Source organism: Molossus molossus, unplaced genomic scaffold, assembly GCF_014108415.1.
Source record: "Molossus molossus isolate mMolMol1 unplaced genomic scaffold, mMolMol1.p scaffold_m16_p_19, whole genome shotgun sequence".
Taxonomy (NCBI): domain Eukaryota; kingdom Metazoa; phylum Chordata; class Mammalia; order Chiroptera; family Molossidae; genus Molossus; species Molossus molossus.
The window spans coordinates 29,158,716-29,185,793 of NW_023425354.1; the positions used below are offsets into that span (position 1 = coordinate 29,158,716).

Consider the following 27,078-nt stretch of genomic DNA (forward strand, 5'->3'; position numbering starts at 1 on the left):
CTGTGCCCAGGGAGTGACCTTCCAGTGGTTAGAGTGCAAGTATTCTTAAAAGGCCACCTTTTGGAAGTACAGATTTTCTTATCAAAATCTTCCAAATTACTCTTCTGTGGTCCTGGAGAGGCCTGGTGCCTACTTTCTGAGGGATCTTTCCAAGTAACGAATTCATACAGACACTTCTCCAGCCATCCTGATCCCAGACTTGAGGCCCTGTGGGGTAGGCCCCAGTGTGTGGCCTGGACCTCGGACTGTGAACTGTCTCCTCCCTTCTGTTTGTTTTCAATCCTCTGACCCAGGCTGGCTGGTGAAGTAGGCAGAGGGAGGAGTTCTCTCTCTCTCTCTCTCTCTCTCTCTCTCTCTCTCTACACACACACACACACACACACACACACACACACACACACAGAGTCTCCTGTGCCCCCCAGTCTCAGTGGCTGGTCAATGATTGATTGGCATTTCACAGGCTGCTGGTTCCAGACCCCAATCTGTTGACCCTTGGAGGTCACCTTCCCTAAGCCAGAGCCCCTCCTGCCTCTCCAGTACCTGTCGCCCAAAGACCTTCTGGTTCAGATCTGTCCTCTGCCCCTTGGCTGGCTCCCCTCTGTCCAGTTGTCTCCTTCCCCAGAGTCCTTACTGGGCCCTACTGGCAAACGCTCAGGCTCCTCCAGCAACCACATTGGCCCCCCAGCGCCCTTCCTCCCCCAACGCTCCCCCTTCCCAGCCTTTGTCCCTCAGACATCCTCTTTCCTTGGCTCTCCTGCCAGGCCCTGCTAGAGGGGCAGTGGAGGGGAGAAGTGAATCAGCAGCACCCACCCTGCCCCCCTTCCTCTCCTCTTGTCAAACACCAGACAAGGATTTTTCCCCTTCCTCCCCAGCTCTGAAAGGGCTCATTCTCTCTGGGAGCCTCGGCCCTTCTGGAGCCTCCTCCTGGGGCGTGAGTTCTGACCTCCGCTCCTCCCCATCCCACTCTGGCCTGCTGGCTCCGCCCCCTCTTGGCAGCCCACTGGGACTGACCATTGTCTCCAGTCGGGGGTTTCCTTCGGGGATTTGGGATGCAGAGAGGGTGGGCTTGATTTGGCTGGGCAGCAGAGAGGGTGGGACTGGTAGTTAGTTACCCAGATTTCTAGGAGGACCCTCCTCTGGATCCCCTGCAGGGGCACGGGGTGAAGGTGGGTTCATGGTGGCCTTGATTTGGGGCTCTGGAACAAAATGGATTAAGCAAAGCCTCATGCCTCAGTCAGGTTTCTTCTTCTGCAAAACAGAGGCAGGTAACACCCACCTCCTCTGGCACCCTAGGACTCAGTGAGGTGAAGAGTATGGCCCTAGGATGGAGGGTGCACAGAGTAGGGGGTCCAGTAAAGGATGGTGCCACAGCGGCTTTCCTGGCTAGACCAGCCCTCCCAACTCAATACTGGGGGAGAAGGGACATCTCTGCCCTGACCCTAACACCCTGATGGTCTCCTGAAGGCCCAATGCACACGGGTCCAGGTGCAACCCTTCTTTCAGCATGTGACCAGCAAGTGACTCTTGGAGTCTCCTCACCCTGAGAGTCACCTTGACCAAATCTTGGGCTGTGTGAGGGGGTGATTTTGCTGGCTGTTCAACTTTTTCCTCATTAGCCCTGAGAGGGTCCTGGGCAATTTGGTTAACTTGTTTGAGCCTCTGTTTCCTTGACCCTCAACCTCTCTAACCCTTAACTTGAACCCTAGAGAAAATAGAAGTATTGATGCCCATCCTGAAGGCAGCTGTGTCCCCCTACACAGCAGTATTTCTTTTTTTTTTTTAATCCTCACCCGAGGACATTTTTCCATTTTTTGTTCAGATAGAGCGGGAGGGAGAGAAAGGAAGAGAGAGAGAGAGAAACATCGACGTGAAGGGACACATCGAGTGGCTGCCACCCGCACGACCAACCAGGGCCGGGGACAAACTGCATCCGAGGTACGTGCCCTTAGCGGGAACCGAACCCGGGTCTCTCTGTACCGCAGGCTGACGCTCCAACCGCTGAGCCAAACTGGCCAGGGCCACAGCAGTATTTCTTGAATGTTTGTGACTATCATCCATTGGACCTCATCACCAGGACACACATACCGTACTTACCTTTACTGCATGTGATGCTCATGAATCTTTCCTATTCCATTCTATTTTTTAATTTTTTTATTTATTGATTTTTTAGAGAGAGGAAGGGAAAAACACCAATCTGTTGTTTCACCTATCCATGCATTCACTGGTTGAATTCTGCATGTACCCCCGTCAGGGATCAAACCCATAACCCTGGTGCATGGGGACCGTGCTCCAACCAACTGAGCTACCCAGCCAGGGCATTCCATTCTATTTCTTTTCTTTCTTTCTTTTTTTTTTTTACCCTCACCTGAGGACACTTTTCCTTTTTGTTGTTCAGATAGAGTGGGAGAGAGAGAGAGAGAGAGAGAGAGAGAGAGAGAGAGAAAGAGAAACATCGACGTGAAAGGGATACATCGAGTGGCTGCCACCCGCACAACCCAACCAGGGCCAGGGACAAACTGCAACCGAGGTACATGCCCTTAGCAGGAACCGAACCCTGGTCTCTCGAGAACGCAGGCCAACACTCTAACCGCTGAGCCAAACTGGCCAGGGCACCATTCTATTTCTTAAACAAACAAACCCTTGTCTAAATTATCTAAATTGGATTTGTGATCGACCCTCTAATAGAACCTGACTTGCAGTTTGAACATCACTGGTTAGAGCTGGAGCATGTATCAAATTTTGTACTCATAATTTTGTATTCCTTTTCCTAAAGAGAGGCTCCCAAATTTCATAAGCTTCAGGCCTCACAAAATCTAGATCTGCCGCAGAATAAACTAAACTTGAGACCATTTATTGAGTAATTACGATGTGCCAAGTACTGTGCTGTGCTTCAGTAGCATTATCTCCTTTACCCCCTAGCTCAGAATGCCAGATGCTATTTTACAAGTGAGCAAACAGACCAAGAAAGTCTCAGTCATTTGCCCAAGGTCACACAGCTAACATGTGGTGGAGTGGAGACTTGAACCCAGGTCTTTCTGATCCCAGAGCACCCTATTCTCACTGCCCCCTTCTGTGAAAGTACCTGCCTGTCACAATGCTAGGGAATATAGAAGCAGATTAAGAAATGCTAGTGTCCAGCCCTGGCCAGGTAGTTCAGTTGGTTGGAGCATCATCCAGATAAGCCAAGGTTACTGGTTAGATCCCCACTTAGGGCATATGCAAGAATCAACCAATGAATGCATACATAAGTGGAACAGCAAATCGATGTGTTTTTTCTCTCTCTCTCCGTAAAAGTAATAATTTTTTTTAAGAAAAAAAAAAGAAAAAAGAAATGCTAATGTCCTCGCTTCAGTCCCCAATAGGCACCGGAGTGGCTGGATTTGGCAAATAAAAATAAGGATGCCCAGTTAAATTTGAATTTCGAATAAACAAGAATAATTTGTTAGTGTAAGTTGTATATCCCATGACATATTTTCTTGGAATTTCCAACAAAAATATGCCTTTCTTCCACCCCCTCACCCCCTCTTCACCCCCACCTGGCCTTAAGTGCAGGGTCAGGGGCTCCAGGTGGGATGCAGGGTGGGGAGGTGGAACTGAGCAAACTAATGAAAGGCAAGGGACAGAGAGAACACCTTGGATAAATTGGTGTTAAATGCCCCAGTAGTAAAGAAACAAAAGGCAGGATGTTTTTCAAATAGGAGGTCCCTCCAATTTGACCCTCTTCCCCCAAACTTGTAGACCCTCTTAAAACCATGCTTTTCTGACGGGAAACGATACGGATAAGATTCGAGAAGATAAGCCAGGGAGTTCTGGAAGCCACAAGTTAACCACCCCACCGCCCCTTCCTTGACTATCCATTTTGCTTAAGGATATGGAGGGAAAACCATTATTTGATATTAAAACGAATAGGCATGTGATGGAGTAGGATGCAAACTCGCCCGGAATGTTTACGATAAAACCTGCGACTTAAAAGAGGATGGCAGCCTAAAGCATTTGCCCCAGACTCCTGGAGGCGGGGGCGCAATCACCTCCTCTGCTTTCAGGGGTGCTCCACGGGAACGTGCGGGAACGGCCGCAGGCACCCCGGGCGCCCGGGCGCGGAGGGACGCACCCCAGGCCTGCGCGAGACGGAGAAAGTGAAGCCGGGAGTTGCCACTCCCAGGGACTTGCTGGAATGCGGTTGGAGGGGGGGCGAGCTGGGAGCGCGCTGGCTCCCAATCACAGGAGGAGGAGCAGGAGGAGGTGTAGGAGGAGGGCTGCCTCGAGGAAGTACAAGAATGAAGTTGTGGAGCTGAGATTCCCCTCCATCGTGCCCACGGAGCCGACCAGAGCCCCCCGAGGCAGCTGCCCGCCCCTCCCGGGAGCCCGTTCCGCGCGGAGCGCTCGGCCTGTCCTCCCGCCGCGCCCCCAGCCTGGTCCAGCCGGAGCCATGGGACCGGAGCCGCAGTGAGGACAATGGAGCTGGCGGCCTGGTACCGCTGGGGGCTCCTCCTTGCCCTCTTGCCTCCCGGAGCCGCGGGCACCCAAGGTGAGTCCGGGGTGGGGAGGGCAGGGGACCGCGATGGGACCCCGCAACCTGGGACCCCCGCCGAAATGCCCGGGCAGGCGGGCACGGGGGCCGTACGAGCTCCCCGACCCGAAGTTTCGGCTGTCCAGGCTCTCGGCGCCTCTGGCTCTCGGCGGGGAGGGGGCAGAAGGTGGGGCGGGGGGGGGGGCAATTTCACCGAAGCGCCTCTCGACGCCCCATTCAGGAGACCAGCGCGTTTCAAACTCCGTGACGGCTGCGGGAACTTGTCAAAAAAGTTCTCTGAAATTGTTCGGAAAGTTTCCCTCAAAGGGTGTATTGCACGTTGTGTGTGTGTGTGTGTGAGTTTTCCCTCTTCTTGAGCCCCCTCGAGCTTTCTCAAAGCCTTTCCAGTTGGCAGCCTCCGCCTCCGGACTGAACTGGGCTGGATTCCTCGGGGGGTCCCTCCAGCCTGGCCTCCGCCTCCCCTCCCCCTCTCCACCCCTCTTCGGCCGATTGGATTTAGTTACTTCTGCTTCAGGCATGATCGGGGTGTGGAGGGGGGAGGCAGGGAAAGCAACCTGTCCAGCCAGAGCCGGGAGGAGAGGGTGACCAGTCCGACCGCGGAGTTGCCTCACGCTGGATGGGGGTGGGGGGAGGGGGAGACCGAGACGATTGTTTTGAACAAGTTTCTTTAGGGCCAGCGCTGGGACTATGTGCTTTGTGACTTCGGGAGAGCATGGGTGGCATGGTGGGTTTCCTGGTCTGAGGCATATAGTGGGAGACTTGTACGGGAGGGATTCCCAGGCACTTGGTGTGCGGAGGCTTAGAGGTAACAGCAGATGGAGTATGCAGAGGGCCGGCTTGTCCTGCCTTTTCCCTCGTGCTGTGCGTGGGGAAGGGTGATAGGGGGAGGACAGTGTCTTCCTCCACTTGCCCCTCTGTATGCAATAACGATTAAACCTGGAAATACCCTCCGTGCCAGGCACTACACATGGTATTTTGCATCTGTTCCCCCTTTTAATCCTCGTAACCATTCTATGAGACAAGTCCTACTAGTGTTCCATTTTCCAGGTGAAAACCTGGGCTTAAAGTGGCTAGGCAGTGCCACCCCCCAGCACACATTTGAAATCACTGTTAATCTACCTTGAGCAATGGGAGACCCTGCTCCCTGCATCACCAGGTTGGGGGCAAGACACAGAGAGCATTCTGGGAGTGGTGGGTGGTCTCCATAGGTCCTGGAGCTGGAGAAGGGGTGGGTGTCATCCTGTCTGTGTTGCCGGAGGGCCCTTCTGTCAGCATTGCTGTGATATCTGAGGGGCCTCTATGCTAGGGTGTTCTTGAGTTGTGTGGTCTGTGTGTTTGTGTCTCAGCTTTGTGTTGCTAAACAGTCTCTCTCTTTGCTGACTTGGGGACTTAGTTGAACTCTGCCCTCTCAAGGAACTCCCTCAAGGTGCTGGGCCAGCTCTGCTGTAAACAGTGGGAGGTGGCCCTAGCCTTCTCTCTGAGGAAGGAGACTCCTCTCCTTTGAGCCCATCCTTCCCTTCCCTGTTTCCCAGGCTGGCATCTTCACCCCTGACCTTTGGCTGAGAAGGGTGAGGCCAGACTGAGCTGTCAGGCTGAGCTGCTGTCCTCCTCAGCTGGACCTGTGAGTTGAGCAGGTGGGGAGTGACAGGGGTTGCTGCTGTGCTGGGGATCTGAGGGGTCAGTTCTCTGATGACTGGGGCCTTCTTCGGTCTTCCTCACTCCTCAACGTACACACTGCTGGGTGCAGAGAGAGATGTTGGGTATGTTTAAGGGAATGATTAAAAATGGCAGTACACCACCCAGCTGCCTCTAGCCACCCCCATTACACCCCAGGACTGAGGTGGGGAGAAAGGGAGACAGGGCAAGACCCAGGGTTTTGCTGAGGTCCTCTCTTTGAGGTCCAGGTTTTGTGAAGTGCAGCAAACACATTCTTTTTATCTTGCAAAGCTCATATTTAGTTCCTGTATGATTCGCCCAACACTCTCCTTTTTATTATACTCAGGGAAATAACCTCATGTTAATATTCACAAGAAGACAATTGAAAAGACAGGACCAAATGCAAAAAGAGAACATACCTTACATTCCAAATACAAAGCACTTCTTCTTTTCTCTTGGTTGGTAATGATGCATACTTCTGCCATATGAACTCCTCTTGCCTTAACTTTTCAAAAATGTACAGCTTGCTTCGTATATGCCAGGTTCTTATCCATAGGCAGTTTCATTTCATCTCTGTAACGATCCTGTGGAGTAGCTGCAGAGAGGAGAAAACTGAAGTGAATTATCCAAGGCTCCCCCGCCACTCAATGTCCAGGGCATTTTTAGACTCCATGGAGGAGGAATTAAGAGTTGATCAGGCCCTGGCCGGTTTGGCTCAGCGGTTAGAGCGTCGGCCTGCGGTCCGGAGAGACCCGGGTTCGGTTCCCGCTAAGGGCGCGTACCTCGAGAGTTGATCAGTTTTATTCTATTTAACAGGAATGAGTTGAGAAAGCCTTAGGGGCACCTAGGTGACCAGACTGAGGTACAGGTACTCTGTTATTCAGGCAAACGACCTTCCTTATCTAGGCTATAGAAAGTGGGGCTGAATTGGGCACCCCCTCACACCCCAGATCCCCTCTTGGCTTTGGAGTCATCTCTTCCTGTCCACCTCATGTCTGACTTCTTCTTGGGCTCTCCTGGAATGTCAGGGGACTGAGGCAGGAGTGAGGTGGAGGCCACTGGGACCTGCAGGACTGAGGGAAGGAGACAGCTGGATTGGAAGCAAGAGGGATCGGTGTGGGGCTGGGGCTGTGCGAGCTGGTGTAGAACCCAGGTAATTGTGCCTGCCTCTGGGTGCTGGAATGATCTGGAAAGAGATCCCTACCCTCTGCCTGTGGGAAGGGGGTTACACCCCATTTTTTGCTAGGCCGCCTTTCCTGTCTACCCCTGGGAAGAGAGTGGAGGGAGGGGGAGGTGTGTGCTCTCTCTCAAGGAGCAGGAGAGTTAGCCAATGTTTGTGTTGCCCCATCTCTGTTTACAAAGCCTTGTCATGTTTACAGACTGCTTTTTGATTCATTATCTCATTTAACTTCTCTGCAGAAAAGAAGAGTTGTTATTGTTTTATTATTCCCTCCTTCTAGCTAAATTCAGGTCAGTAAATATTCATTGAGAGCCTACTAAGTAATAGGCACTGCTGGGCATAGAGACCTTAGAGATCCAGGATTTGCTCAAGGTTACAGAATGAGTGGCCCAGCTGCATTCTGGTCTGATGACCCTGAGCCCAGGGCCCCATCTGCCTGATACACTGGATGTTGGTGGGTAGGTCTGGGGGAGGTGAGCTTTGGGAATGCAGGTAGTGTTCATGGAAACCAAAGGAAGTATTGGCTTTCATGCTGGTGAACAAGAGAAGCAGCTGGGCCTGAAGGTTAGTGGGGAGGAGAGAACCCACTTGAGAGCACCCCCAGAGCTTGGACCAAACCCTGACCACTGAAGTTTAGTTGGAGGGATATGAGGGAGGGATGTGACCAGCCTCTCAGCAGGGAGATGGACATTGTGATCTCAACTGGTCCCTTTTGGTTTGGAGAGACTCTTGATTGAACTTACTCCATCCATCCATCCATCCATCCATCATCCATCCATCCATCCATACATCCAGCAAACACCCAGTACTCATTGTGTGCTCTGCCCTAATTGTGGCTCCTAAGGGGCAGATGTCCTGCATACAAAGAGCTCCCCTGTAGGAAACAGGACCACCTACCTGCCCAAGAAAATCAATGGGGGCAGGGTGGATATGGGGACTGAGGAGTGGGGAATTGGTGAGGAGATGGGGGAGGGGGAGGAGGAACAAAGGTCATGGTGAAGGGGAGGGAGGTGGAGGTAAGGGAGGTATCAAGGCCTTCTTGGCTTCATGTGAGCTTGGTGTGTGCATGCGGGGATTAACTTCCAGCTCCCTGGGAATGGGTCTCAGGGCACCAATTTTACCACCTGTTGCAAACACTTAAAAAGTCTTAATCAGACTCAAATGAGCCACAAACAAATTCACTAGTGGGGTGGGGCTACCACTTTTCTGCTCCTCCTGCCCAGCCTAGCCACTCTGCCCTGCCCAGCACCTGCAATGTTGTCAGTGGCATCAGTCAAGTTGGTGTGTATTTATGTTTGTGTGGGTGGGGGTGAATGTGTGTGCAGTTAGGTCTAGTGGAAGAAATGTAGAATCTAAAGTCAGACAGACCTGAGTTCAAATCCTGCTTCTTGCAGGCTTTATCATCTTGGGAGAATAAACCCTGTCAGCCTCAGTTTCCTTCTTTGCAAAATAGAGGTCTCAGCCCCAGCCTCTGCAGGATGTTCTGAAGCTCCACCCAGAGTGCCTGCTGAGCACACAGTAGGTCCTCGGTTGATGCAGCTGCCCCCTGAGTTCCATTGTTGTTGTTTTCCTATTGCCTGGCTGCCACAGCTGGTGTCCTTTGGAAGCAGCACAGGCCTGCAAGGGGGTGGAGACAGCCCCTGCCCCAGCTCTGCTGGTCCCTTTCCCGGGCTTGGGCCAGGGCCCTGGGGTCTGGGCCTGGAGACAGCTGTGACTACCAAGCAGCTGAAGCTGCGGAGGCCGCGGGAGGTCCTGGCAGCGGGCGTTATTTTGGGCCTGGTCTGCCACCCCCAGCTCCTGTTTCCTCTGGGAGCTTGGGGGGAGGGACCCTTGATTCTATTTCTGGGCTCTCCCCTTCCTCCCTATTTGCTTCCTTTCCTATCTGCCCAGAGGGGTGGGAACAGAGACCACTCTGGATGTTACTAGGAGGTCCAGGAAGCAACCCCCCCCCAGGGGGGCTTACCCCACAAGACTTTCCCCAGCTTTTGGAGGCAGTGATATTTCTTATTACCACCCCCCACCTCGGGATTTGACCTCCAGCTCCAAGTTGGGCGAACAGGAGCCCTGGTGTCAGACCTTGAGGTCAGCCTCTGTGCTATCCCCCTGAATCTGCAGTAGTCCTGGGGGTAGAGTGGGACCAGCAGGAATTCTGGGCAGCTCAGGCACCTGTGGGCCTGTGTACCTGGGGGTGCCCCCCCCCCACCCGGCACACCCTCCTGGGCAAGACGCACCAGGTGATTCATCTTCTCACCAGAGCAGAAAAACAAGTTCAACTGGACAGTTTAATCTCCCCCCTGCTGGCAGGCATTGCGCCAGCTGCTGCCCCCAGTGCCCCCTCACCAGGGGGAGTTTACCCTTTCTATATTTCTGGGCTTCGTGGGTATTTTTGGTCTCAGGGACACCCAGCTGGGGCCCAGGTGGGCCTGGGGGCAGTTTATCTTGCTGTCCCTTGGCTGATAGTTGGCACTGGGCAGGTACACAGGGCTGACGTAGTGCTCTTGTGGCAGGAGTTTCGTGGCAGAGATTCTGCCAGCTGCTTCTGGAGTCTTGCCCTGAGGAGGTGGCAAGGGTGAGGTACCAGAGTAGGAGCCTTTGGAGTAGGTGTCATTCTGTCCCAGGATCTGCAGCTTGGGTCCGGATGCCCATAGATGGGATCCGACGCTCCTCGTCTCTGCCTGGGGGAATTCCAGAGGTCCCTGCAGTAGCCAGGCCGCTGCTGGTCTCTGTGCCCTCGCTATGACTCCAGATGACCCTCCTTCCCCACTTTCTGGGTGGCATTGTGAGGGTGGGTATCCCTTGCCAGGAGGTTGACATGTGGGTGGCGTTGGAATGGGGTGGGGAGAATACCCCGAGTTTGTTTGCTTGGGAGAGGGGGGGTATCCAGAGGGTTCATGATTCATCATCACCTCTCTTAGGGGATTTTTTACCCCCTGGCCTGAGTCGGGGCTTTGGGACAAAGAGAGGCTTTCTTTGCAGCCAACCCCCTGGATTGGGAGGGCAAACTCTGTAGGACTGGCACAGCAGGGCCCCCTCGGGATGCTCAGAATGGGCTGAGTCAGATGGAGTCTCTTCTCGATTTCCCTCCTCTTCCAAAACTTTCAAACTTTCTTTTGCTGTTGCACCATCTGCGGGTGCAAAGGAACATGGGAGGAGGAGTCCTGCTGTTCAAGATGGCATGACTCTGGGGAGTGAGAGAGGGGAGGCAGCTGGGTTGGAGAAGCCTCCTGGACAGCGCCCTCTGACCCATCTCCTCCCTCCTGCCAGTGTGCACCGGCACAGACATGAAGCTGCAGTTCCCAGCCAGTCCTGAGACCCACCTGGACATGCTTCGCCACCTCTACCAGGGCTGTCAGGTGGTGCAGGGTAACCTGGAGCTCACCTACCTGCCTGCCAATGCCAGCCTCTCCTTCCTACAGGTGAGAGCCATGGGCGACCCAGCTGGGCTGAGCCCTCTGCTTATGGATGGGTGGTAGAAGAGGCCTATATTTCCTCTTTTGTGGTTATTTTTAATAAGAAGTCCTTTCTGATGTCTAACCCCTATTCGTTCTAGTGCAAGACCAGGTGATTCCCTCTTTCTAGCATAGCTGGCTGTGGACATCTCTAGGTGGAATGCATCTGTCTCTTGGCTAAATGTTTGCTCTCTTGCCAGCACGATCACCTCCCCCCCTAACTGCCCAGCCACCGTTCCCCTCCCACCTGGTGCGAGATGTGGGTTCCAGGGCCAGTTCTGCCACTGACAGACCATGTGAATGTGGTCTAGGTTCTAGTCTTCACTGGGTCTCAGTTTCCTTATCTGTATATTGGGAGCAATAGGCATGCTTTGACTCCTCTGGGGGCCTATTTGTAGATAAAATGGGAAATGTATGTGAAAGGGTCATGAGCAGCAGGAGGGAGTGGAACGGGCCTCCCGAGCTCTTTCCACAGTATCCCGGAGTGGGGTCATGTATGCAATGGTCAGATGTCATCTCGTCCAGGCCTTTCCTTTTACAGATGAAGAAACTGAGATGCAGAGAGGGCGGGATATTTGCTTGCAGCTTATGAGGTGCTTCCCAACCATTATCTTTCTTGATCATACAGGAATCTGGTTCGGGGAGGTGGGGAGTGGTCTTGATTCCAATTTACACATGAAGAGAGCAGACTGCTCTGTGGATGGGGGCCTTGGAGGGTGATAATGTTCCAGGGCCCCGGCCTGCCTCAGCCCCGACCTACCCTGTGCCCTCCCAGGACATCCAGGAGGTGCAAGGCTACGTGCTCATTGCTCGAAACCAAGTGAGACAGGTCCCACTGCAGAGGCTGCGAATCATACGAGGTACCCAACTCTTTGAGGACAACTATGCCCTGGCCGTGCTGGACAATGGAGACCTGCAGGACAGTGGCACCCCTGTTGCAGGGGCTGCCCCAGGAGGACTGCGGGAGCTGCAGCTTCGAAGCCTCACAGGTGGTCATCATTATTCTCAAAATCTCCTGGTTATTAAGAGCTGACCAGGGCCCCTGCTAGCCATGGGGAGGCTTTGCGTGCATTGGAACTTTCACCCCTTCTGAATGGGTGCAGGTGGAGCTAGGAAAGGTGCCCCTTGTGAAGGTTAAAGAAAGATGTCTCTTCTTCCCAGGAAGTCACAGCTTGTTCCAGCCCACACAGTTTGATCATTAGGATGCTGGGTGGGTTTTGACCACGGGGCTGAGTGCACATGTGTGTCAAACAACCTGTGTAACTGTACATCGTGGCCCTGGGGCTGACAGTGTCTCAAACCCTGTGTGCCAGGGGCTTTTGGTGCACGGTTCTGTTTTAGTCATGCTATGATCTTGCAAGGGAGCATTCATGTTATTCTCATTTTACAGACCAAGAAACAGGTTTACAGAGAAGTGACTTGATTAAGATTACACAGCTAGTTAGTGGTGAGGCTGGGTTTCCAACTCCAGGGTCTCTCTTTTGACCAACAAGCAGTGTGCACAGAGTAGAGGTGGGAGGAGAGGAGAGAGTGACCTGGGCATCTGGACCCTGGCGTGGCCCACTCCTCCCTGGATCAGTTTGTTCGTGTGTGTATGTGGGGGTGGGGGATGGTGTTGGTAGGCCTAAAAGATGCTGAAGGTGTCTTTTCTGTTCCCTGGGGAACCTGGGGTGTGTTTAAAAATCTGCTCCCCTTTTAGAAGGCTGGGGTGGGGCAGAAGTTGACAGAGAGGCCCATGGTTTTTGTCCATCCCACAGAGATCCTGAAGGGAGGGGTCTTGATCCAGCGGAACCCCCAGCTCTGCCATCAGGACACGATTTTGTGGAAGGACATCTTCCACAAGAACAACCAGCTGGCCCTCATGCAGATAGACACCAACCGCTCCCGGGCCTGTAAGCCATGCGCTTCCCTGCCTGCGGCCTCTTCTTTCTCAGACAGCCCCCCACCCCCTGCACGAACACTACCCACTTCCCCTTTCTGTGGCCCTCTGTCCATCTCCCTGTTTCTTTCTTTCTTTCTTTTTTAATGTATTGATTTTTAGAGAGAGAGAGGGAGAAACATCGCTTTGTCGTTCCACCTATTTATGCATTCATCAGTTGACTCATATCTTATATGAGCTCTGACCAGGGATCGAACCCGAAATCTTAGCTTATTGGGACAAAGCTCTAACCCACTGAGCTACCTGGCTAGGGCTCCCAATGTTTCTTGCTTGTATCTGTTTTTTGGAGTCCCCTTTGCTTGCCTGGGTCTCACCCTCACTGTGCATCCTGCCTCCTGGTCTCTGTCTCTCTTACTGTCTCTGTTCTCTCCCCAGGCCAACCCTGTTCTCCAGCTTGTAAAGCCTCCCGCTGCTGGGGAGAAAGTTCCAAGGACTGTCAGAGCTGTGAGTCTTAGGGAGACACAGTATCTGGGGGGCAGGGCTGGGTGGAATACAGGTGACGGGAGGGGCAGGTTAGCAGGCCTCAGGTATGTTCCCTGGGGCAGGGAATCTTCCCTAGAAGGTGATGCTGGTGAGGGTCTGGTGCCTGGGTGGCCACCAACGCTCATCCCACCCTTTGCCTGACAGTGACCGGAACTGTGTGTGCCAGTGGCTGTGCCCGCTGCAAGGGCCCGCTGCCCACCGACTGCTGCCATGAGCAGTGTGCTGCTGGCTGCACGGGCCCCAAGCACTCTGACTGCCTGGTATGTGCCCACTGGGAAGCAAGGGGAGAGGAACCCCACCTGGTCCTGCCCGATTCCCCCGGCACATCAGGGGAAAACAGCCTAGTGACCACCAGCTGCCTGTCCCCCCCAGGCCTGCCTCCACTTCAACCATAGTGGCATCTGTGAGCTGCACTGCCCAGCCCTGGTCACCTACAACACGGATACCTTTGAGTCCATGCCCAACCCTGAGGGCCGTTACACCTTTGGTGCCAGCTGTGTGACTACCTGTCCCTGTGAGTGCCAGGGAGAAACCTAGTCTTAGCAATTTTGCTGGGGAGGTTGGTTTATATAAATGGGAGCATATTGTGAGTATCGTCTGCCCCTTGCCTTGGAGAGCTGGTCATGACGGTTCCTGTCCAGCTGCCTTGTTCTTTCAACAGCTGTGGAGCAGGTGGTAGCAGCAAAGAGTAGAAGCTAAGAGCTCAGGCTCGGGAGCCACAAGCCTGGGTGGGAAACCTGGCTCTACTGCTTACTGGTTATATGACCCTGCTGTCTCAGCTCCCTCATCTCTAAAATGGGTACAATGATAGTCCCAACACAATCGTGTCTATCACATAGGTTTGTTGTGAGGAGTAAGTGAGCGTTAAATGCTCAGACCTACTGTAGGGGCATTCAGTACTGGTTGATGCCATCCTGTTTGTACTACTTGGGCAGGGTGACACTGCTATGGTGGGATGTGAAGGGCTGGGGCATGTGAGCACACAACCCTGGTCTCCTCAGACAACTACCTGTCAACGGACGTGGGATCCTGCACCCTGGTCTGTCCCCTGAACAACCAAGAGGTGACAGCTGAGGACGGAACACAGCGCTGTGAGAAATGCAGCAAGCCCTGTGCCCGAGGTACCCACTGCCACCCTCAAACCACGCTGCAGTTCCTGTCTCTGTGCACACCCAGACTGGCCTCACCCACCGCCCCACCCTTCCTCAGACCTTCCTGGGACCCAGTCCTAGTCTCCCACTGTCTCTGCCCCTGCCCTCCCCAGATCAGTCCCACAAGCTCCTCTGTATCTTGCCAGTGTGGGGAGGGGGCGTGTGGCCCGAGGAGGGGACTGGACAGGAGCCAGGAGTCTGAGCTCCTGGTGCTCCACGTAGGGACTGATAGTCCTGGTGTGGGGACTGAGATGGCCCTCTCACCACCTGTGCCACTCCCCACAGTGTGCCATGGTCTGGGCATGGAACACCTGCGGGAGGTGAGGGCCGTCACCAGTGCCAATATCCAGGAGTTTGTCGGCTGCAAGAAGATCTTTGGGAGCCTGGCATTTCTGCCAGAGAGCTTTAAGGGGTAAGGATACTCAGAGCTAAGGGTGGCACAGTGGCCTGAGACCTTGCCAGGGCAGTCACTGCTTCCTGAAGACCCAGCAGTGGCAGTGTCTGTGAGGGAGGAAGGCAGGAGACAGAGGTGGGAGGCCAGGAATTCAGAGGAAGCAGGTGGGAGACCAGAGGGAGCAGGGAGGGGTGTTATTTCCATAAATGACATGTTATCTGTGAACATGCACTTGCGTGGAGGTCAAGCCATCCAGATAAAGTTATATTCTCCTTGAGTTCACAGTAGCTTTATTCATAATAGTTCCAAAGTGGAAATAACACAAATGTATATCAATAGGTGAGTGGATAGATGATGGTCTATTTCATACAGTGAAATTCTCAGCAACAAAAAGAATACACACTGGAGAGAGATTAACCAAAGAACTTATATGCATATATGCATAACCAGTGGACACAGACAATAGTGCAGTGAAGGCCTGGGCGGGGGCAGGGTAGATGGGGAGTCAATGGGGAGAAAAGGGGGGACATCTTTAATACTCAACAGTAAAGATAATTTAATAAAAAAAAGAAACACACTGATACAACATGAATCTCAAAAATATTATGTTACGTGAAATAAGCTGGACAAGAGAGTCTGCTCTGTATAATTCCCTTTAAGTGATGCTCTAGACCCGCAAAACAACCCTGGTGATAGCAATTGGGACAGTGGTTGCCCTGGGGTGGGGGACTGGACAGTGACACAGAGGACATTCCTGGGATGATGGGAATGTTCTGTATATCGATTGGGTGATGGAGCCATGTGTGAATACATTTGTCAAAACTCATCAACTGTATAGTAAAAAATCTGCATTTTATTGCATGTGAATTATATTTCAATAAAAAGGAGATAATCCCTTTCAACCCTTCTTCCACCTTTGCTGCCCTTTCCAGAGGAGACCACTGGTCCTCTTCTAGACCATTTATATGTACTTAGACATGCACAGAGAAACATAGTTTCACGTTTTTTTAATTTATTGATTTTAGGAGAGAGAGAGAGGGAGAGAAACATCGATTTGTTTACCACCCATTTATGCGTTCATTAGTTGAGTCTTGCATGTGCCCTGACTGGGGATCGAACCTGCAACCTTGGCGTATAGGGAGGATGCTAACCAACTGAGCTACCTGGCCAGGGCGAGAAACTGTTAGTAATTCTGCTGGGGAGGGGGTTAGTTTAATGTAAACAGGAGCATACCCTGAGTATCATCTGCCCTTTCTTTGGGGAGATGGTCATGATCTTGTTCTTTCAACAGCTGTGGAGCAGGTGGCAGCAGCCAAGAGTAGCCGCTAAGGGCTCAGGCCTGGGAGCCAGACTGCCTGGGTTTGAAACCTGGCTCTGCCACTTACTGGTCATGTGACCTTACTATGCCTTAGTCTCTTCCTCTTTAAAGTGGGGGTAAAAGTAGTCTCAACCTCTGCCTACCTAGCCAGTGTGGCTCAGTGGATTGAGTGTTGTCCCATGGACTGAGAGGTCCCTGTTCAATTCCTGGTCAGGGCACATGCCTGGGTTTCCGGCTCCATCCCCAGCAGGGGGCGTGCAGGAGGCAGCCGATGGATGTTTCTCACATCAATGTTTCTATCTCTCCCTCTAAAAAAATCAATTAAAACATTAAAAAAAAGTAGTCCCAACCTCATAAAGCAGTTACAGAGTTTGAAGAGTTAATATGCTCTTAGAACAGTGTCTGGCACACACTAAGTGCTCCTAGCTAGTGTTTTTTTGTCCATAGTCTGGAGAGATCAGGATTATATTTAACAGCTCCCCTATTTACTGACGGGTGTTTAGGTTGTTGCCAGTTTTTGCTCTTACAAACAGTTCTGCCTTGTACATGCCTCAGGGGCCAGTGTCTCTAGGCCACATTCCTAGAAGTAGAATTTCTAGATCAAAGGATATAAATACTGTTTTGATAGATCCAGCCAAACTAGGGCCTGGGCTTTGTAGCTCAAGATGGGAACAGCCGGGCTTGAGCAAAGGGTTTAAGTGAAGTTATTAATAGAGGGGATGGTGGGGAGGGTGACTCCTCTCCTCATCTTTCTTCTAGGGACCCAGATTCCAGCACTGCCCCCTTACAGCCTGAGCAGCTCAGGGTGTTTGAGACCTTGGAGGAGATCACAGGTGGGCTCTGTCTCTTGCATCCTTCTCTGAAGGGGTTGGAGATCCTCATCCTGTCCCCACACCCTAGACTCACCTTGTGCCTGCAGGTTACCTGTACATCTCAGCGTGGCCAGACAGCCTGCTCGACCTCAGTGTCTTCCAGAACCTGCAAGTGATCCGGGGCCGAGTTCTGCATGAGTGAGCACCTGGAGGAGGGTGCCTGGCCAGGGGAGGCCTGGGAGAAGCTTTGGGCATGGTGGGTCCTCCTTTCCCCAGGGGCTCCAGCAGCAGCCTTCCAGTGGGAGTTTGCGTAGCGTGCTGGGGACAGGAGGAAGGTGAGGGCGGCCCTTGGCTGACTGGGGAGGGGTCAGTCGTGCTGTCCACCCTGCGGCTGAGCACTCCTCTCCCACAGGGGTGCCTACTCGCTGACCCTGCAAGGACTGGGCATCAGATGGCTGGGGCTGCGCTCGCTGCGGGAACTGGGCAGTGGGCTGGCCCTTGTCCACCACAATGCCCACCTCTGCTTTGTACACACGGTGCCCTGGGACCAGCTCTTCCGGAACCCTCACCAGGCCCTGCTCCACAGTGCCAACCGGCCAGAGGATGAGTGTGGTAAGACGGAGCCCAGTGCTGCTGCTCCCCGTCTCCAGCACACAGGGGTGTCCGTGGGCCCCTACCAGCAACAATCTGGGATTTGTGCAGAATGCCCGTCCCTGGTGTGCCATTCTTGACACAGCTCTGGCTGGCTTGACCTCTTGGCATGGCTTCTGGCTGAATTCTGCCTCGCTGCTTTGGCATCCCTCCTTCCCCTTCCTCTCTGATCCTGGAACCTCAGAACTCCTCTCTCCCTGCATTGCCCAGGCCCTGTTCCCACCCCTGCAACCCAGAGCACTCCCCCTTCCCCTGCTTCACTTGGACCTGAGCCTCCCTTAAGAGTCCCCTCTGACTCCTTCCTCCTCACTGCAGTGGGTGAGGGCCTGGCCTGCTACCCCCTGTGCGCCCACGGGCACTGCTGGGGTCCGGGGCCCACCCAGTGCGTCAACTGCAGCCAGTTCCTTCGGGGCCAGGAGTGCGTGGAGGAGTGCCGAGTACTGCAGGGGTATGCGGGGCGGAGCCGGGGGCGGCCGGAGGGGTGCACAGGGGCTCCTTCCAGACCCTCACCAGCCATCGCCTCTCCCAGGCTCCCCCGGGAGTATGTGAAGGACAGGTACTGTCTGCCGTGCCACCCCGAGTGTCAGCCCCAGAACCACTCAGTGACCTGCTTTGGATCGGTGAGGTGCTGGTGGGCTCAGAGCTGGGTGGAGGGAAGCAAGGGCGGGTTAGGGCAGATAGCCAGGGACCTGACCAAGTCTGGTAATATTTTGGAGAGAGCCCTGAGCTCAGGCCTGAGCTGCGGTGGAAGGAGGTTCTGATGCGGGGACTGTGAATTGTCTAGTGGACCCGGAGACCCTCCAGAGTGTGCAGAGGTCCCAGGGAAGGCTGTGTTCTTGGCTGTGGCTGTGCCGGGGTGGTTAGACTTGTGGGCTTAGGCATCTGACTACCTAAATTCAAATCCAGGTCCTACTTCCAACCTCAGTTGTAAAATGGGTGTCATACTAGTACCTGCCTCATTAGGGTGTAGTAGCAATTAACATAAAATAGGGTTTGGCACAGTGCCTGAGCACAGACAGGCTTTCTACACGTTGTTACTATTATTACTGGTTGCAAGTGATGAACTCCCTTCCCCTGAAGGCCCCAGCTCAGGGATCAGGCTTTGAAGCAGGTGGTAGGCGAGACGGACCTGGGTGAAGAGCAGGGGCGGTAGACACAGCAGGTCTAGGCTGTCCTAGGAGCAGTGTGAAAAGTGTTGCTGAGTGGCAGTGGGAAGCTCGAAGGGGACCCAGGGGCCTGATCCTACTGCCAGCCTCTCACACACCTTCCTCCCTCCCCAGGAGGCTAACGAGTGTACGGCCTGCGCCCACTACAAGGACTCTCCCTTCTGTGTGGCCCGATGCCCCAGTGGTGTGAAACCTGACCTCTCCTTCATGCCCATCTGGAAGTTCCCAGATGAGGAGGGCATGTGCCAGCCATGCCCCATCAACTGCACCCACTCGTGAGTCTGAGGGCTTTTTCTGCAGAAAGGAGGGCTTTGTTCCAGGAGCCTCTGCGGCATTACAAAGGGGAACTCTGCCTTAACTTACCCTGAGACCTCATTTCTCACCTTTTCAGTCTGATCACAAAAGTAATGTGTTAAAATTTTTTTATTAAAACAAAATATAGACCGGCCGGCGTGGCTCAGTAGTTGAGCATCGACCCATGCACCAAGAAGTCACAGATTGGATTCCCAATCAGGGCACATGCCCACGTTGTGGGCCCAATCCCCAGTGGGGGGCACGTAGGAGGCAGCCAAACGATGTTTTCTCTCATCGATGTTTCTGTCTCTCTCTCCATCTCCTTTTCTCTCTCTCTCAAATCAATAAAGCAAACAATATTTAAAATATAAATTAGTGTTGCTAGCAGTTCCATCCCCACTATTAATAATTTGTAGGGCCCTGGCCGGTTTTGCTTAGTGGTTAGAGCGTCGGCCCATAGACCAGAGTCGCGGGTTCAATTCCGGTTAAGGGCACGTACCTCGATTGTGGTTTAGTCCCTGGCCCTGGCCAGCAACCAATCGATGTGTCTCTCTCACATCGATGATTCTCTCTCTCCCTTCCTCCCTCCCCCCACTCTATCTGAAGATAAATGGAAAAATAATAATAATTTGTAGGGTTTTTCTGCTAGTTTTTATCTGTGTACATACTTACATATATATTATTATAACATGTTATACTCTCCAGATGTTTTTAACCGTCTGTATTCTGACTTTTCTTTTTTTTTTTTTAACCAAAATGGGATCCTAGACCATAGGTATTGTTTGCAAATGGATTTCTTTTCACTTGACAGAACCTTGAAATGGTTTTTCATGTCCCAGCATAGTGATCTGACCTATTCTTTTTTTTTTCACATAGTTGTCTTTACACATGAAATACGAGAATACATCCTTGTATAAAAATTTTCAGCAATATAGAAATAGCAACACTGCAAAGCAAATGTGCCCTTTCATTCCCTGCCTTCCGCCCGTGCCTCCCTGGGGGAACAGTCTGGTGTGTCCACCCTCCCAGGCTCTTCTCTGCACATTCACGTAAACATGTCATACTTATCCTAGGTGGAGTCATGTAAGATTGCTGTTTTGTAGGAAATAGCAATTTCATGTAGTTCAACTCACATGTAATCAGTTTTGGTTTTTGTGTGTGTGCATTTTTTATGTAAATGGGACCATACCGGGGATACTGTTCTGCACTGTTGCACTGTCTCCCTCCCCCCACTGTGTATGCCTGGGGGTCCTTCCTATGCGTGCCCGTGGGCCTACTGCCTGCTTTTCTGAACTGCTCAAGCTGTTGTGTGGATGTCGTAGTACTTAACCACATCCCTGTTTGGGGGATATTGATTGAGCTTATTTTCTTTAAATTTTTATTTATTTATTTATTTTTGAAAGAGAGACATCAATTTTGTTATTCCACTCATTTATGCATTCGTTGGTTTCTTGTATGTGCCCTGACCGGGAACCAAACCTACAACCTTGCTGTATTGGGACAACTCTCTAAACAACTGAGCTACCCGGCAAGGGCCTTTTGTTTTCTTCGGGTGTTTTTACAGTTCATTGCAGCTGAGCTCCTGTACAAGCACACATCTTGTACATGCCCCCTAGTGTTGGCATTTTTAGGGTGTATCCTGAGAGGTGGAACAGCTGCATCACAGACATTATTTAAAAGGTGTTGCCAACTGTCTTCTGCAGAAGTTGTGTCACTTTACTCCCCTGGCCTTTGATGGAGAAATGGCCAAGCTTTTGGACTTGGTGCTCCTCTGGGTGTCCTCACAGGGCACACCACAGGGGTGCAGGGGGAGTGGGCATGCAGGCTTGAAGGGATCTCCTTATGGGGGGTAGAAAGATCACTGGTGATCTTGAGTCCAGTTTCTGCCTTTGCCAGATGGGGACAACAACACAGCCACACCTACCTCTGGGTTGCTGTGAGGCTGGGAGCCACCAGGTGGGAGCCACTTCCTGGTGGCTCCCAGCCTTGTTGACAGAGCTCTCTCTCCTGCAGCTGTGTGGACCTGGATGACAAGGGCTGCCCCGCTGAGCAGAGAGCCAGGTCAGCTTGGTCTCCAGAACATGCCCGATGTTGCCCCGTAGCCCCCCACCGGCCCCTGGATGGTCACTGCTGAAAGGGAGGGGGGTCTCCTGACATGACACATGTCCCTTTCTTGCCCACTCTTCCACTGTTGATCCTCCTTCCAATTTGCTTTAACAAGTGGATGGAGGACCTGCTTCGGATACTTGTGGGGTGGGGAACAGGAAAAGATGGCAAAGATACCCAGCACCTCCCCACCCTGGAGTAGCCAGATGTCTCGTGAGGAGCTCTGGGACTTGGGATAGATTGAGAAGAGAACACAGCTGCAGCACTGAGGGAGAGAAGGGTGGATTTTTAACAAGGGTGCAGGAAGGCTTCAAGGAGGAGGTGGCATTTGAACCAGGTCTTGATAGAGAGGCAGGTATGTCACTTGCATTAGGGGGAAAGCAACTAAGTGGCATCACATGGGAAGAGTTGGACATATCTAGGATGTGTTTGCTGGAAAGTTCCGGTGGTGCACTGTTCAGTAAGCACAGAGCAGGCAGAAGAGGGTGACGTGAGTCAGGTTCGGGCTGGATCTGGAGGGCACAGGCCCTCCTTCACCACCAGGCCACAGGGTTGGACTTAGTTTCCGGACAGTGGGGAGCTTGGGGAAGGGCTTTGGGGAGAAAAAATTGGAGTATGTCCTAGGCAATCATTTGTCCATGAAACAAGTGTTCATTAGAGGTCTGCAATGTGCCAGCTCTTGGCTAAGCAAGGGAGGGGGCTAGGAGGACGATGATGTGGGGTCAACACCCAGGAGTGCCATCTATTCCAGGGTGAGTCTTGAAAGGTGATCCCATGGAGAAATGGGGGTCCAGGCAGAAGCAATAGCAGGTGCCGAGGTTGGGAGGTGTGGAAAATCTTGACTTATGGGTGAAAAATTTGGCTAGAACATCAGAATCACTGTGTGCACATTCCTGGGCCCTACCCCATAACCACAATCAGAATCTCTAGGGATGGGGCTCCAGACTTGTGCATTTTAACAAGTTCCTTGGTGATTTTTGTCAGGAAGTTTGAGAATCCGGAGCTAGAACCATAGGTAAGAGCATAGAAAATTTGGAGATGGGGGTAGTGAGAGCTTTGAATGCCCAGCAAGGAGTTTGGACTTTATCCTGGAGGTGGTAGGGAGCTATGGAGGTTTTAAAATACCAAAGAGAGGATAGAAGCCTCTGGGTCCCTTTCCAAACACCAATGGCCTTCATGCCCCTCCATGGGGCCCCTTCAGCCCTCCTACCCAAGACTGATCCCCAATCCCTGACCTTGGCTCCTGTCTGCAGCCCTGTGACGTCCATCATTGCTGCTGTGGTGGGCACGCTGCTGGTCATGGTCGTGGGGATAGTCCTCGGCATCCTAGTCCGGAGAAGGCGGCAGAAGATCCGGAAGTACACGATGCGGAGGCTGCTGCAGGAAACGGAGGTGAGGTAGTCGGAGGGCCTCGCTACCTGCTGGGGGTCTGCGGACCAGCCCCCCAGGCACTGATGCAGGGTCACCCCCTCACTCCAGCTGGTGGAGCCGCTAACACCTAGCGGAGCGATGCCCAACCAGGCTCAAATGCGGATCCTCAAAGAGACAGAGCTCAGGAAGGTGAAGGTGCTTGGATCCGGAGCTTTTGGCACAGTCTACAAGGTCAGGGGTGGGGCCAAAGTCCAGGGTGGGTGGGAGGGGGCCTTGGTGCGAGGCTCAGGTTCTGTTGGGGAAGGCAGCCCTGAGCTGAGGGCAGTGACGTTTGGTAGGGCAGGTGTAGAGGCAGGGACAAGGGGAAAGGGAGGGGAGAGTAGGGCTAAATAGTGAGGTTGTTGCTAAGTTGTGCAGTTGGCCCAAGGGTGGAGAGCACAAGGAATGACCTGGATGGCTGCAGGTCGGATCTGGCTGGCCCGTCTCCTGCTCACACTCTCCTCTTTCTGCCCAGGGCATCTGGATCCCCGACGGGGAGAATGTGAAGATCCCAGTGGCCATCAAAGTGTTGAGGGAAAACACATCTCCTAAAGCCAACAAAGAAATCTTGGATGTAAGGCCCTCCACCCTCCCTCGCCAGGAGTACAGGAGGGGGACCCACTGGTTGCAGGTCTAGGCTCTGGGCTCCCTCTTCACTAGGATTTGCGGAAACACTTTGTCTTATCCCCAAACCTTGACTCTACCTCCTCGTTCTGTGGGCTGTGGTTCTGGTCTGTGTTAGATGAGGGCGGACCCAGTGAGAGTCCCAGTCACACCTTGGCCCCCAGGAGCGGTGTGTGGTGGTTGGGGTTTGTGGTCTCCCATACCCTCTCAGTGTGTACCCTTGCCCCCAGGAAGCATATGTGATGGCTGGTGTGGGCTCCCCATATGTGTCGCGCCTTCTGGGTATCTGCTTGACCTCCACGGTGCAGCTGGTGACACAGCTTATGCCCTATGGCTGCCTCCTAGACCACGTCCGAGAACATCGCGGGCGCCTGGGCTCCCAGGACCTGCTGAACTGGTGTGTGCAGATTGCCAAGGTATGCACCAAGGGGGTCTGTGCTTTGTGGGTGCCTGGGCTCTACAGGTGCTCTTGGGAACAAGCCTGTCCCCATGCAGAGCTTGGATGGGGAGTTTTCCTGGGAAAGTATGGCCAGGGCATGACTAATAAGGATGCCTCCAATCCCAGGGAATGAGCTATTTGGAGGAAGTGCGGCTTGTGCACAGGGACCTGGCTGCCCGGAATGTGCTGGTCAAGAGTCCCAACCATGTCAAGATCACAGACTTTGGGCTGGCTCGGCTGTTGGACATCGATGAGACGGAGTACCACGCAGATGGGGGCAAGGTTAGAGGAGGGAGCGGTGAGGCAAGGCGGAGTGGGGCCAGGGCCCTGGGACAACTCTGAGAATGGCCACCTCCCAGCACACCTAGTTCAAGGACTTCTCTGCTCTCCCAGGTGCCCATCAAGTGGATGGCGTTGGAGTCCATTCTCCGCCGACGGTTCACCCACCAGAGTGATGTGTGGAGCTATGGTGTGTGGTGGGGAGCACTGGGAGGGGTGGACAAGGAGCCCTGGTCCTGTCCATGGCAGGGATGTGGGTGAAAGGATGAGAATTAACGGAGACACCTCAGCATACATGTGGGACAGAAGGGAGGTGCTGCCAGTGCCTCAATCTGCCAGGGTCTGCACATGTCCCGGGGGCTGGGGAAAGACTACGGGTAGCTCCTGACTCTAGCAACACACCCTCCCCGCCTTTCCCCAGGGTGCCAGGCTCCTGGACAGAGCCTCTGGGACTCATACACTAAAGCTCCTTCTGTTGCCCCTGTCTGCCCAGGTGTGACTGTATGGGAGCTGATGACTTTTGGGGCCAAACCTTACGATGGGATCCCAGCCCGGGAGATCCCTGACCTACTGGAGAAGGGGGAACGGCTGCCCCAGCCCCCCATCTGCACCATCGATGTCTACATGATCATGGTCAAATGTGCGTGGTTGAGCTGTGCTGGCTGCTTGGAGGAGGGTGGGAGGTCCTGGGGAGAGGGGTCTGCAAGGGGCATGGGAGGGGACCGAGTGCAGGATGTACGTGTACCCGGTATGGTTAAAGGAGCCTCAGAAGGGTCTTGCTTCCCTTCCACAGCACCAGTCCAGGGAAGCTCCAGAGGACCAACTAGAAAGAGACTTATATGCCAAGCAAATGGGCAAACTTACCGAGATTCTCAGTTTCTGGTACCTTGTCTCTACCACCTAAGGACTTTGGACTCTGATCACTAGACAAGCTTGGAGAGGAAGGGGCGGGGTGCACTGGGACTGAGATGCTGAACTTTCTCCTGCCCCCAGGTTGGATGATAGACTCTGAATGTCGGCCTCGGTTCCGGGAGTTGGTGGCCGAATTCTCCCGCATGGCCAGGGATCCCCAGCGCTTTGTGGTCATCCAGGTACTGACCTTTCCAACACATCCCTACCTATGACTAAGCACTTTCCTGCAGACATGGAAAAGGAGATGATTCCTGGTTCCCAGGCCTCTAAGCCCAGCCCCTTGCCTGACTTACCTCTTGTACCTCCCTGAGCCTTCCCAGGAGGCTGAGCACTGGGCTGGGAGAGGCTGCCATGCTGTCTCCCTTCTCCCCAGAACGAGGACTTGGGCCCTGCCAGCCCCTTGGACAGCACCTTCTACCGTTCGCTGCTGGAGGATGATGACATGGGGGACTTGGTGGATGCTGAGGAGTACCTGGTACCCCAGCAAGGCTTCTTCTGCCCAGACCCTGCCCCGGGCGCTGGGGGCACGGCCCACCGCAGGCATCGCAGCTCATCCACCAGGGTCAGTGCCCTTGGGCACACTGGTGGGTGTGGTTCTCTCTCCTAACCCTAATAGACTAGGTTCCCTTTCTCTGATGTCCTCCCCAACCACCACCTCTCATGGAGATCCCATTTTCCTTAGGGAGTCCTACTGCCTTCCAACCCACATCCCCGTTTGACCCATGGTGACTGTGCCATACCCCAAAGGTGAACTGTGTTTATCTCCTGTGACCCTGTCACCTCCCACAGAGTCTCCATCTCAGATCTGTGAATGACTCCCATCATGACCCTCTCTCTTGTTCCCAGAGTGGTGGTGGTGAGCTGACACTGGGGCTGGAGCCCTCTGAGGATGAGCCCCCCAAGTCTCCACTGGCACCCTCAGAAGGGGCGGGCTCTGATGTGTTTGACGGTGACTTGGGAACGGGGGCAGCCAAGGGGCTGCAGAGCCTCTCCCCACACGACCCCAGCCCTCTACAGCGATACAGTGAGGACCCCACAGTACCCCTGTCCTCTGAGACTGATGGCTACGTTGCCCCCCTGACCTGCAGCCCTCAGCCAGGTATGAAATCCAGGCCTGAGCTGAGAGATTGGGAGGTGGGGGAGTTGGGGGCCCAACATGGGGGCTGTTAGCTAGGACACTTGAGTTCCTTTCCCTAACAAGCCCCCTTCTCTTGACCTTTCAGAGTACGTGAACCAGCCAGAGGTTCGCCCGAAGCCCCCCTCACCCCTAGAGGGCCCTCTGCCTCCTCCTCGATCTGCCAGTGCCACTCTGGAAAGGCCCAAGACTCTCTCCCCCAAGACTCTCTCCCCTGGGAAGAATGGGGTTGTCAAAGACATATTTGCCTTTGGGGGTGCAGTGGAGAACCCTGAGTACTTGGCACCCCACGGCAGGGCTGCCCCTCAGCCTCACCCTCCTCCAGCTTTCAGCCCAGCCTTTGACAACCTCTATTACTGGGACCAGGACCCATCAGAGCGGTGCTCTCCACCCAGCGCCTTTGAAGGGACCCCGACGGCAGAGAACCCTGAGTACCTGGGCCTGGATGTGCCAGTGTGAGCCAAAGGCCAAGTCTGCTTAGGCTCTGCTGAACGTTCGGGGAGCAGGGAAGGCCTGACTTCTGGCCTGTGTCGAGACAAGAGTGGGGAAAGGACCCTGGACCACATCCAGGGGAGCCTGCCATGCCAGGAACCTACCTTCCTGTTCCAATTCCCAGCCTGGTTGGAAGAGAAGGCAGCAGTGGGAAGAAAGTCTTCATTGATTTGGAGTCCTGTCCCAGCAGACTCTAGGGTCCAATGGATGCCACAGCCACAGTCTCCTCACCTGTGGGAGCAGCCCAGCCTGGCTCTTCTCCCAGATCCCTGGCACTGAAGGACTTAGGGCAGCTGGGCCTAGGAGGGGAAGAGGCCCAAAGGGAGTGGAGTGTCTAGGACAAGAGCAATCCATTCAGAGACTGTCTCTGAGTCCTAGCTCTACCCCCCGGAAGAAGGGAGCAGCAGTAGTACCCAGGTCTAGTGCTTTTCCAGAGTGCTTTTATTGTTTTGTTTTTACTTGTTTTTTTGTGTTTTGTTTTGTTTTTTAAAAAAAGATGAAATAAGGACTCAGGGAGAGTGGGTATTGTGGTCCCTGGGGTTGGGATGTCCTTTCTCCACACCCACTTTCTCCATCTGCAAATATATATATATATATATATATATTTGCAGTTTAAAAGGTCTCACATTTATTACTGAACCAATCTACTGCAGAAAA

General features: G+C 53.6%; 1 protein-coding gene across 1 annotated transcript; it reads left to right on the plus strand.

Moving 5' to 3' along the window:
• Window positions 1–4,260: 4,260 nt before the first annotated feature.
• ERBB2 (erb-b2 receptor tyrosine kinase 2) lies at window positions 4,261–26,639 on the plus strand. The gene is made up of 27 exons (XM_036268089.1): window positions 4,261–4,528; window positions 10,632–10,783; window positions 11,592–11,805; window positions 12,574–12,708; window positions 13,131–13,199; window positions 13,383–13,498; window positions 13,611–13,752; window positions 14,240–14,359; window positions 14,675–14,801; window positions 16,861–16,934; window positions 17,021–17,111; window positions 17,326–17,525; window positions 17,880–18,012; window positions 18,094–18,184; window positions 18,845–19,005; window positions 21,038–21,085; window positions 22,384–22,522; window positions 22,610–22,732; window positions 23,016–23,114; window positions 23,395–23,580; window positions 23,730–23,885; window positions 23,997–24,072; window positions 24,376–24,522; window positions 24,876–24,973; window positions 25,168–25,356; window positions 25,641–25,893; window positions 26,018–26,639. Exons 1-27 carry the CDS (start codon window positions 4,456–4,458, stop codon window positions 26,386–26,388), a joined length of 3,783 nt encoding a protein of 1,260 aa, XP_036123982.1. The 5' UTR covers window positions 4,261–4,455; the 3' UTR covers window positions 26,389–26,639.
• The last annotated feature ends 439 nt before the right edge of the window (window positions 26,640–27,078 follow it).

Excerpts from the sequence above, each read along its gene's own strand:
- ERBB2 (XM_036268089.1), top strand. The coding sequence starts at position 4,456 with ATGGAGCTGGCGGCCTGGTACCGCTGGGGGCTCCTCCTTGCCCTCTTG. Across the intron at positions 22,733-23,015 it reads CTTTTGGCACAGTCTACAAG|GGCATCTGGATCCCCGACGG; the intron begins GTCAGGGGTGGG and ends CTTTCTGCCCAG. Across the intron at positions 25,357-25,640 it reads ATCGCAGCTCATCCACCAGG|AGTGGTGGTGGTGAGCTGAC; the intron begins GTCAGTGCCCTT and ends TCTTGTTCCCAG.